Raw genomic sequence first — 13,641 nt, 5'->3', positions numbered from 1 at the left:
ATTTGATAGTTTCCCTCGCTCCCCCTACTTCTGGCTTCCAGTGGGGAGACCTGAGGTCAACCTACCCCCACCCCCCTCCCCATCTCGTACTTCTGAGTGGGAGACCTTCCCAGGCAGTAGCCTGTCTGGCTCACAAACTAGAATCAGGACGCCCACTCTGACAAGGTTAATTGACACACAGTCCCACACGGTGACATGATATCATTGACAACATTCAGAATATTTATTTTTGTGCGGGCGCCCCATGCCACCCCCGGCAAGATGCTGCCCTGGGCGGCTGCCCATGTCGCCCATGCTTAAATCCGCCACCGCTCAACCCCATCGAACACCTTTTAGGATGAATTGGAACACCAACTGTGAGCCAGGCCTAATCGCCCAACATCAGTACCCGACCTCACTAATGCTCTTGTGGCTGAATGGAAACATGTCCCCGCAGCAATGTTCATCTAGTGGAAAAAGCCTTCCCAGAAGAGTGGAGGCTGTTATAGCAGCAAAGGAGGGACCAACTCCATATTGATACTCATGATTTTGAAATGAGATGTTTGACGAGCAGTTGTCCACATACTTTTGGTCATGTAGTGTGTGTGTAATGTAATATATTTATATATATATATATATATTACATTACAGTACGAGTAAAAGTTTGGACACACCTATCATTCAGGGGTTTTTCTTTATGTTTACCATTTTCTACATTGTAGAATAATAGTGAAGACATCAGAACTATGAAATAACAATGTAAAATATTGTAAAAATAAAGAAAAACCCTTGAATGAGTACGTGTATCAACTTTTGACTGGTACTGTATAATGACTTTTTCCACATTTTGTTACGTTACAGCTTACATTACAGCCTTACAGCCTTCAATTCTAAAATTGATTAAATAAAAACATTTCCTCAGCGATCTACACACAATACTCCATAATGACAAATGTTTGCAAATGTATAAAATAAATAAATGAAATACCTTATTTACATAAGTATTCAAGACCTTTGCTATGATACTCAAAATTGAGCACAGATGCATCCTGTTTCTATTGATCATCCTTGAGATGTTTCTACAACTTGATTGGAGTCAACCTGTGGTAAATTCAATTGATTGGACATGATTTGAAAAGGCACACACCTGTCTATATTAGGTCCCACAGTTGACAGTGCATGTCAGAGCAAAAACCAAGCCATGAGGTCGAAGGAATTGTCCGTAGAGCTTCGAGACAGGATTGTGTCGAGGCACAGATCTGGGGAAGGGTACCAAAAAATGTCTGCAGCATTGAAGGTTCCCAAGAGACACGGTGGCCTCCATCATTCTTAAATGGAAGAAGTTTAGAACCACCAAGACTCTTTCTAGACCTTTCTGCCCAGCCAAACTGAGGGAGGTGACCAATAACCTGATGGTCATTCTGACAGAGCTCTAGAGTTCGTCTGTGGAGATGGGAGAACCTTCCAGAAGGACAACCATTTCTGCAGCACTCCACCAAGCAGGCCTTTATGGTAGAGTGTCCAGACGGAAGCCACTCCTCAGTAAAAGGCACATCACAGCCCTTTTGGAGTTTGCCAAAAGGCACCTAAGAAACACCTGAGAAACAAGATTCTCTGGTCTAATGAAACCAAGATTGAACGCTTTGGCCTAAATGCCAAGCGTCATGTCTAAAAAAAACCTGGCACATCCCTACGGTGAAGTATGGTGGCGGTAGCATCATGCTGGGGGATGTTATTCAGCACAGAGACTAGGAGACTAGTCAGGATCAAGGCAAAGATGAATAGAGCGAAGGACAGAGAGATCCTTGATGAAAACCTGCTCCAGAGAGTTCAGGACCTGACTGGGGTGAAGGTTCACCTTCCAACAAGACAATGACCGGGACAATGCAGGAGTGGCTTCGGGACAAGTCTCTGAATGTCCTTGAGTGGCCCAGCCAGAGCCTGGACTTGAACCCGATCGAACATCTCTGGAGAGACCTGAAAATAGCTGTGCAGCGACGCTCCCCATCCAACCTGGCAGAGCTTGAAAGGATCTGCAAAGAAGAATGGGAGAAACTCCTCAAATACAGGTGTACCAAGCTTGTAGCATCATACCCAAGAAGACTCAAAGCTGTAATCGCTGCCAAAGGGTCTGAATACTTGTATAAATGTGATATTTCTTAACACCTCTTTTTGCTTCATCATTATGGGGTATTGTGTGTAAATTGATGAGGGGAAAAAACTATTTAATCTATATATATATATATTTATTAGATCCTGAAATGGACACAATTCAGTCAGTGACACATTTTGAATCGTTTTATTTTCCCATAATTTGAGTGCATATGTAAACAACCATACAAACACCTCCTTTTTCATTTCGTAATTAAAACAAACTATAGTTAAACCTTTAGCACGCATATTTAAGTTGAAACATTGGAACTCTCCCTGGCTCTGTGTTTTAATGTGTTTCTGAAAATAACGAGACTGAAAGTAAGAACTCACCCAACCCAGGAAAATAGAAATGTGTACAGCAATATATAAGTTAACAATGACTCGTTGGCAGAACAGTTCTCTTGCAGAGGACATTTCATTCTCATTGGACCAGCCCACTTCAAGGTCAAACTAAAGGTCAAATAAAAAAATGCTCAGTCACTATTTCAAGGAATTCACCATTCAGAGAAATGTTTGGGGTTGTTTTTATACCACTGAAAGACTGAAGTAGTCTACTGTATCTCCTCTTCCTTCTCACCAGAGGGACATATGAGTTTAAAGATGTCTATTCAGAACCAGGTCATCAACGATCCTAGTTAAATAACAATGCCTAGTTAAATACAGGTAAAAAAACAACAACAATAGCATCAGTTCAGGTGTAATTACTCTGTCACTACAATGAACTAATGATTGGGGGGAGGGGGCGGTAATCATTTGCTAATTAGTGACAGTGGGAAAGTATTGATTGTATGATGTCTCAATAGATCAAAAATGAGTGTACAAATTGTGGAGAGGCAGGGGGAGTATACAGTATATTCAACAGCCAATTATAGCTCTAGTAAGAGTCAGTAAACTCCAGACCGACAGACTTTTTGAAAATGTTTTTTTAGGAGTGTTTGGCATGCAGTTCAGTCATGGGCAAAATCGCCTTTGACATTTGAACGACTTTTTGATTGATATTGACATATCAAAGCAGAGAAACTGCCATGTTCTGCAGAGGTTGTAAAAACACTGACTGCATTTTAAAGGCAAAACACAACATTAGCTACAAAACATCTGTTTAGGTCTATGCATGCAGTCTTCAATTTAGTCAAAACATCATGATGTAACAAATGTAATTCCAATTTACCAAACCTTCTCAAATGTCAAAATAAACCATTTGGGAAATGTTAGACAAATGCTGCTTTTAAACCAAGGTTATTCTAGCATGCTAGGCCATAGATACCTGAATGTCCAGCTTCAAGATCCATATGGTCTCGGCCTGTTTGAGTATGCTTGTGTGGATCCAAAAGAAACCCTATCAAAACCCTGGTCACATGTGAGTTATAGGGATCCATAACCCTCGTGACAGGTGAGTTATAGTGCTGCATAACCCTCGTGACAGGTGAGTTATAGTGCTGCATAACCCTCGTGACAGGTGAGTTATAGGGCTGCATACTGAATTCTGAGAAGCCATGTTCCATATCTCTACCTCGAGGCGACAAGACACACACTTTGTTTTAGAAATCATACACACACACACACGCACACATCCCTCTGTGTCTCCCGGTTCTCCAGACATCACAGTGGATCCCAGGGGAGAGCAATCCATCACCGAGCTACTTTCTTTTGAAGAGGAAAACATCTCCAACTGAAAGCTGTATTGAGGCTTCTTTGTGTCAACCCCATCATATTGTAGGCCTCTTGAACCTGATCACAGTCAATATACAGTAGCCATGGTCAATTGATTGATTATAAATGTGTGTTATATGTATTGAGCTGCAGATGATCAGTTTGTCTTTTTGGAAATGGAAATGACCAATCAGAATCATAAAAAAACCCTAAGCCATCATGTTAAGAAGGTGGCATATAAGGCATGGTTTATGACTCCAGTCTTTAGCATCTTTACGATTTTAGTAGACAGAAACCCACAATGTCTGCAGTGCACTAACAATTCAGTGCCTCAGATCGTCTAAAAAATAGGTTGCCCTTCTCAAATGTGAATTTGTAGTTCTTTTGGACAGTGAAGCGAGATGAAAAGCATCAGTAGTAGGTGTTGTTTCGCTGTCATCTTGCCCAGCTAACCTACTTCCTGGGACTCTTCAAGCTCCCTGTAGTCTCTGCATCAGCAGGAACACAAAAATACATTTTTGTCACAACAGACAACTTTGTCTTGCCAGAAACTCATGAATATTCATCTACAAATGAAGACTTCTGAAAGGTGTCGCAGACAAACAGAAAACGTCCTGATGAAGCCTCTGGGGACATGGAGGAAATGGGTAGAACTTCCAGAAGTTGATCCACCCTGTTAAACTTGTATGGAAAAGACGTAGCCTGGATACCAGTCTGTTTCTGTGCTCTTGCCAACACCTTGTGGAATTGTCATGACAGCAATGTTGCCAAAAGCACAACAGATGTGGGACCAGGCTAGAAAAATCTAACATTATACTTTCAATATTTAAAGTCTGTTTAATGTCCTGATTATATGAAATCATGTGGTATTGTGGCATTGCACTTACCAGGGGGACGAAAGTGCAGTTGTACCATTTCAATCAAGCTCCCAACTGGCGCCGCGGTCTAAGACACTGCATCTCAACGCTAGAGGCTGTATCACAACCGGCCGTGATTGGGAGTCCCATGGGGCAGCGCACAATAGGCCAAGCGTCATCCGGGTTTGGCCGGTGTAGGCCATCATTGTAAATATAATTTTTTCTTAACTGTGCCTAGTTAAATGAAGGTTAAATATTTTAAAAAAATCTAGCCTCATTTTGCCACAGTAGGAGAATACAGCTTGAATTTGAAAATGTTGCTAAATGAATGTAATTGCAGGGGTTGATAAAAGGTAAAACATAGTCTTCACACTATTTCAAAGCATCCAGGACACACTTCAGATGGCACTTCCATAAAGGGGTTAATTACTCATATGCACAGTGTAAGGCTAATGACAAAGGTCAGGTGTCTGTGTGCGTTTGTGGGCTGCTGCAACTCAAACGGGAGATTTGTGAAGCATTGAGAATTGAATCTGGGTACCATGTGTTTTTCTCAGACTGTTTGTTTACACAAACATTAAGACCCCACCACACCCAAACTCTTAAGTATCGACTGTTATGAAATGCTCAAAATAAACCAGGAAAACATCTTTGCACAAAGAGAAGTACAATAAACTTTATCCCCCTTTTTCACCTTTTTTTCAATAGCAGACACAGCACAAACTTAAATACAAAAGCAAAATTGATCTGGCACTGTGAACAGTTGGCATTTGTCGAAACAAAACAAAAACACTGGGGGAAAAAATCATTTAGTTGCGTCAGTCAACGTCTTTCCAAAAAGAGGAGCCTCATTGGCAGTCACATGATCACACAGCAGTAGTAATATTAGTACCAATCGGTGCTTGGTTGAAGTTGTAGTAGCAGTAGCAGGTAAAATAGTCCTAGTAACATTCTCCCAACGTATACACGATGTCCGGGAGAACCATTCCCAAGTCTGATTGTAACCAACCTATAAAGTGCTTTCTCAAAGAAAAAAATATCATCATCATCATCATGTTGATCTTTCACAATAATCAGTATATGAATTAGGATAACAGTATGTATAACAAAGAACAAACGAGAGAAGGAAAAAAAAGGATTGGGGATAAAAAAGTCAGTTCAGGCGTTAGCCTTTCTCCTCTAATCCTCCTCTCCGACGTTTCACTTCTTGAAAGGCGTCAGTCTGCCGATGTTTTGCCAGAAGGTGGTCGCCTTGCGTTTGGGCTCAGCCAGCATGAAGACCTGCTGCTGGGGTACGGTGCTGGGCAGAGACGGGTGCTTCTGACGCAGCAGGAAGTCATAGTAGGGCCGGGTCACCGCTGGGGGAGAGGAGAACAGAGCGGGGTTAGTAATCATGGCATCCAGAATCAAATCTGCTACTAAATGTTTTACATGATAATGTTAAGGCTGTGACGAGAGACTAGGGGTTATACATATCTATAGAGAGACTAGGGGTTATACATATCCATAGAGAAACTAGGGGTTATACATATCTATAGAGAGACTAGGGGTTATACATATCTATAGAGAGACTATGGGTTATACATATCTATAGAGAGACTATGGGTTATACATATCTATAGGGAGACTAGGGGTTATACATATCCATAGAGAGACTAGGGGTTATACATATCCATAGAGAGACTAGGGGTTATACATATCTATAGAGAGACTAGGGGTTATACATATCTACAGAGAGACTAGGGGTTATACATATCTACAGAGAGACTAGGGGTTATACATATCTATAGAGAGACTAGGGGTTATACATATCTATAGAGAGACTAGGGGTTATACATATCCATAGAGAGACTAGGGGTTATACATATCTATAGAGAGACTAGGGGTTATACATATCCATAGAGAGACTAGGGGTTATACATATCTATAGAGAGACTAGGGGTTATACATATCCATAGAGAGACTAGGGGTTATACATATCCATAGAGAGACTAGGGGTTATACATATCTATAGAGAGACTAGGGGTTATACATATCCATAGAGAGACTAGGGATTATACATATCCATAGGGAGGATGGGGGTTATACATATCCATAGAGAGACTAGGGGTTATACATATCCATAGAGAGACTAGGGATTATACATATCCATAGGGAGGATGGGGGTTATACATATCTATAGAGAGACTAGGGGTTATACATATCCATAGAGAGACTAGGGGTTATACATATCCATATGGAGACTAGGGGTTATACATATCCATAGAGAGACTAGGGGTTATACATATCTATAGAGAGACTAGGGGTTATACATATCCATAGAGAGACTAGGGGTTATACATATCTATAGAGAGACTAGGGGTTATACATATCCATAGGGAGGATGGGGTTTATACATATCTATAGAGAGACTAGGGGTTATACATATCCATAGGGAGGATGGGGGTTATACATATCTATAGAGAGACTAGGGATTATGCATATCCATAGAGAGACTAGGGGTTATACATATCCATAGAGAGACTAGGGGTTATACATACCTATAGAGCGACTAGGGGTTATACATATCCATAGAGAGACTAGGGGTTATACATATCTATAGAGAGACTAGGGGTTATACATATCCATGGGGAGGATGGGGGTTATACATATCTATAGAGAGACTAGGGGTTATACATATCTATAGAGAGACTAGGGGTTATACATATCTATAGAGAGACTAGGGGTTATACATATCTATAGAGAGACTAGGGGTTATACATATCTATAGAGAGACTAGGGGTTATACATATCTATAGAGAGACTAGGGGTTATACATATCTATAGGGAGACTAGGGGTTATACATATCCATAGAGAGACTAGGGGTTATACATATCTATAGGGAGACTAGGGGTTATACATATCCATAGAGAGACTAGGGGTTATACATATCTATAGAGAGACTAGGGGTTATACATATCTATAGAGAGACTAGGGGTTATACATATCCATAGAGAGACTAGGGGTTATACATATCCATAGAGAGACTAGGGGTTATACATATCCATAGAGCGACTAGGGGTTATACATATCCATAGAGAGACTAGGGGTTATACATATCCATAGAGAGACTAGGGGTTATACATATCTATAGAGAGACTAGGGGTTATACATATCTATAGAGCGACTAGGGGTTATACATATCCATAGGGAGGATGGGGGTTATACATATCCATAGAGAGACTAGGGGTTATACATATCTATAGAGAGACTAGGGGTTATACATATCTATAGAGAGACTAGGGGTTATACATATCTATAGAGAGACTAGGGGTTATACATATCCATAGAGAGACTAGGGGTTATACATATCCATAGAGAGACTAGGGGTTATACATATCCATAGAGAGACTAGGATTTATACATATCCATAGGGAGGATGGGGGTTATACATATCTATAGAGAGACTAGGGGTTATACATATCTATAGAGAGACTAGGGGTTATACATATCCATAGAGAGACTAGGGGTTATACATATCTATAGAGAGACTAGGGGTTATACATATCTATAGAGAGACTAGGGGTTATACATATCTATAGAGAGACTAGGGGTTATACATATCTATAGAGAGACTAGGGGTTATACATATCTATAGAGAGACTAGGGGTTATACATATCTATAGAGAGACTAGGGGTTATACATATCCATAGGGAGGATGGGGGTTATACATATCAATAGAGAGACTAGGGGTTATACATATCCATAGGGAGGATGGGGGTTATACATATCCATATGGAGACTAGGGGTTATACATATCCATAGAGAGACTAGGGGTTATACATATCTATAGAGAGACTAGGGGTTATACATATCCATAGAGAGACTAGGGGTTATACATATCTATAGAGAGACTAGGGGTTATACATATCTATAGAGAGACTAGGGGTTATACATATCCATAGAGAGACTAGGGGATATACATATCTATAGAGAGACTAGGGGTTATACATATCTATAGGGAGACTAGGGGTTATACATATCCATAGAGAGACTAGGGGTTATACATATCTATAGGGAGACTAGGGGTTATACATATCCATAGAGAGACTAGGGGTTATACATATCTATAGAGAGACTAGGGGTTATACATATCTATAGAGAGACTAGGGGTTATACATATCCATAGAGAGACTAGGGGTTATACATATCCATTGAGAGACTAGGGGTTATACATATCCATAGAGAGACTAGGGGATATACATATCCATAGAGAGACTAGGGGTTATACATATCCATAGAGAGACTAGGGGTTATACATATCTATAGAGAGACTAGGGGTTATACATATCTATAGAGCGACTAGGGGTTATACATATCCATAGGGAGGATGGGGGTTATACATATCCATAGAGAGACTAGGGGTTATACATATCTGTAGAGAGACTAGGGGTTATACATATCTATAGAGAGACTAGGGGTTATACATATCTATAGAGAGACTAGGGGTTATACATATCCATAGGGAGACTAGGGGTTATACATATCCATAGAGAGACTAGGGGTTATACATATCCATAGAGAGACTAGGATTTATACATATCCATAGGGAGGATGGGGGTTATACATATCTATAGAGAGACTAGGGGTTATACATATCTATAGAGAGACTAGGGGTTATACATATCCATAGAGAGACTAGGGGTTATACATATCTATAGAGAGACTAGGGGTTATACATATCTATAGAGAGACTAGGGGTTATACATATCTATAGAGAGACTAGGGGTTATACATATCTATAGAGAGACTAGGGGTTATACATATCTATAGAGAGACTAGGGGTTATACATATCTATAGAGAGACTAGGGGTTATACATATCCATAGGGAGGATGGGGGTTATACATATCAATAGAGAGACTAGGGGTTATACATATCCATAGGGAGGATGGGGGTTATACATATCCATATGGAGACTAGGGGTTATACATATCCATAGAGAGACTAGGGGTTATACATATCTATAGAGAGACTAGGGGTTATACATATCCATAGAGAGACTAGGGGTTATACATATCTATAGAGAGACTAGGGGTTATACATATCTATATAGAGACTAGGGGTTATACATATCTATAGAGATACTAGGGGTTATACATATCCATAGAGAGACTAGGGGTTATACATATCCATAGAGAGACTAGGGATTATACATATCCATAGGGAGGATGGGGGTTATACATATCTATAGAGAGACTAGGGGTTATACATATCCATAGAGAGACTAGGGGTTATACATATCTATAGAGAGACTAGGGGTTATACATATCTATAGAGAGACTAGGGGTTATACATATCTATAGAGAGACTAGGGGTTATACATATCCATAGAGAGACTAGGGGTTATACATATCTATAGAAAGACTAGGGGTTATACATATCTATAGAGCGACTAGGGGTTATACATATCCATACGGAGGATGGGGGTTATACATATCCATAGAGAGACTAGGGGTTATACATATCTATAGAGAGACTAGGGGTTATACATATCTATAGAGAGACTAGGGGTTATACATATCTATAGAGAGCCTAGGGGTTATACATATCCATAGAGAGACTAGGGGTTATACATATCCATAGAGAGACTAGGGGTTATACATATCCATAGAGAGACTAGGGGTTATACATATCTATAGAGAGACTAGGGGTTATACATATCCATAGGGAGGATGGGGGTTATACATATCAATAGAGAGACTAGGGGTTATACATATCCATAGGGAGGATGGGGGTTATACATATCCATATGGAGACTAGGGGTTATACATATCCATAGAGAGACTAGGGGTTATACATATCTATAGAGAGACTAAAGGTTATACATATCCATAGAGAGACTAGGGGTTATACATATCTATAGAGAGACTAGGGGTTATACATATCTATAGAGAGACTAGGGGTTATACATATCCTTAGAGAGACTAGGGGTTATACATATCTATAGAGAGACTAGGGGTTATACATATCCATAGAGAGACTAGGGGTTATACATATCCATAGAGAGACTAGGGATTATACATATCCATAGGGAGGATGGGGGTTATACATATCTATAGAGAGACTAGAGGTTATACATATCCATAGAGAGACTATGGGTTATACATATCTATAGAGAGACTAGGGGTTATACATATCTATAGAGAGACTAGGGGTTATACATATCCATAGAGAGACTAGGGGTTATACATATCTATAGAGAGACTAGGGGTTATACATATCCATAGAGAGACTAGGGGTTATACATATCTATAGAGAGACTAGGGGTTATACATATCTATAGAGCGACTAGGGGTTATACATATCCATAGGGAGGATGGGGGTTATACATATCCATAGAGAGACTAGGGGTTATACATATCTATAGAGAGACTAGGGGTTATACATATCTATAGAGAGACTAGGGGTTATACATATCTATAGAGAGACTAGGGGTTATACATATCTATAGAGAGACTAGGGGTTATACATATCTATAGAGAGACTAGGGGTTATACATATCCATAGAGAGACTAGGGGTTATACATATCCATAGAGAGACTAGGGGTTATACATATCCATAGAGAGACTAGGATTTATACATATCCATAGGGAGGATGGGGGTTATACATATCTATAGAGAGACTAGGGGTTATACATATCTATAGAGAGACTAGGGGTTATACATATCCATAGAGAGACTAGGGGTTATACATATCTATAGAGAGACTAGGGGTTATACATATCTATAGAGAGACTAGGGGTTATACATATCTATAGAGAGACTATGGGTTATACATATCTATAGAGAGACTAGGGGTTATACATATCTATAGAGAGACTAGGGGTTATACATATCTATAGAGAGACTAGGGGTTATACATATCCATAGAGAGACTAGGGGTTATACATATCTATAGAGAGACTAGGGGTTATACATATCCATAGAGAGACTAGGGGTTATACATATCTATAGAGAGACTAGGGGTTATACATATCTATAGAGAGACTAGGGGTTATACATATCCTTAGAGAGACTAGGGGTTATACATATCTATAGAGAGACTAGGGGTTATACATATCCATAGAGAGACTAGGGGTTATACATATCCATAGAGAGACTAGGGATTATACATATCCATAGGGAGGATGGGGGTTATACATATCTATAGAGAGACTAGGGGTTATACATATCCATAGAGAGACTATGGGTTATACATATCTATAGAGAGACTAGGGGTTATACATATCTATAGAGAGACTAGGGGTTATACATATCCATAGAGAGACTAGGGGTTATACATATCTATAGAGAGACTAGGGGTTATACATATCCATAGAGAGACTAGGGGTTATACATATCTATAGAGAGACTAGGGGTTATACATATCTATAGAGAGACTAGGGGTTATACATATCCATAGAGAGACTAGGGGATATACATATCTATAGAGAGACTAGGGGTTATACATATCTATAGGGAGACTAGGGGTTATACATATCCATAGAGAGACTAGGGGTTATACATATCTATAGGGAGACTAGGGGTTATACATATCCATAGAGAGACTAGGGGTTATACATATCTATAGAGAGACTAGGGGTTATACATATCCATAGAGAGACTAGGGGTTATACATATCCATTGAGAGACTAGGGGTTATACATATCCATTGAGAGACTAGGGGTTATACATATCCATAGAGAGACTAGGGGTTATACATATCCATAGAGAGACTAGGGGTTATACATATCCATAGAGAGACTAGGGGTTATACATATCTATAGAGAGACTAGGGGTTATACATATCTATAGAGCGACTAGGGGTTATACATATCCATAGGGAGGATGGGGGTTATACATATCCATAGAGAGACTAGGGGTTATACATATCTGTAGAGAGACTAGGGGTTATACATATCTATAGAGAGACTAGGGGTTATACATATCTATAGAGAGACTAGGGGTTATACATATCCATAGGGAGACTAGGGGTTATACATATCCATAGAGAGACTAGGGGTTATACATATCCATAGAGAGACTAGGATTTATACATATCCATAGGGAGGATGGGGGTTATACATATCTATAGAGAGACTAGGGGTTATACATATCTATAGAGAGACTAGGGGTTATACATATCCATAGAGAGACTAGGGGTTATACATATCTATAGAGAGACTAGGGGTTATACATATCTATAGAGAGACTAGGGGTTATACATATCTATAGAGAGACTAGGGGTTATACATATCTATAGAGAGACTAGGGGTTATACATATCTATAGAGAGACTAGGGGTTATACATATCTATAGAGAGACTAGGGGTTATACATATCCATAGGGAGGATGGGGGTTATACATATCAATAGAGAGACTAGGGGTTATACATATCCATAGGGAGGATGGGGGTTATACATATCCATATGGAGACTAGGGGTTATACATATCCATAGAGAGACTAGGGGTTATACATATCTATAGAGAGACTAGGGGTTATACATATCCATAGAGAGACTAGGGGTTATACATATCTATAGAGAGACTAGGGGTTATACATATCTATATAGAGACTAGGGGTTATACATATCTATAGAGATACTAGGGGTTATACATATCCATAGAGAGACTAGGGGTTATACATATCCATAGAGAGACTAGGGATTATACATATCCATAGGGAGGATGGGGGTTATACATATCTATAGAGAGACTAGGGGTTATACATATCCATAGAGAGACTAGGGGTTATACATATCTATAGAGAGACTAGGGGTTATACATATCTATAGAGAGACTAGGGGTTATACATATCTATAGAGAGACTAGGGGTTATACATATCCATAGAGAGACTAGGGGTTATACATATCTATAGAGAGACTAGGGGTTATACATATCTATAGAGCGACTAGGGGTTATACATATCCATACGGAGGATGGGGGTTATACATATCCATAGAGAGACTAGGGGTTA

At 39.7% G+C, this 13,641-nt stretch overlaps 1 protein-coding gene across 1 annotated transcript in view; it reads right to left on the bottom strand.

Annotated features, from left to right (window-relative positions):
- Positions 1-5,290: 5,290 nt before the first annotated feature.
- The window catches only part of LOC110535467 (uncharacterized), a 178,574-nt gene continuing 170,223 nt past the window's right edge, over positions 5,291-13,641 (bottom strand). Inside the window, exon 15 of the mRNA XM_090189723.1 lies at positions 5,291-5,998. Within this exon, the coding sequence (XP_090045849.1) occupies positions 5,841-5,998 (158 nt within the window). The 3' untranslated portion in view covers positions 5,291-5,840. The remainder of the gene's footprint in view (positions 5,999-13,641) is intronic.

The sequence above is a fragment of the Oncorhynchus mykiss genome, chromosome 11, assembly GCF_057628025.1.
Source record: "Oncorhynchus mykiss isolate SJ-2025 chromosome 11, ASM5762802v1, whole genome shotgun sequence".
NCBI classification, from domain to species: domain Eukaryota; kingdom Metazoa; phylum Chordata; class Actinopteri; order Salmoniformes; family Salmonidae; genus Oncorhynchus; species Oncorhynchus mykiss.
This window is presented reverse-complemented; position numbering and strand designations above follow the sequence as displayed.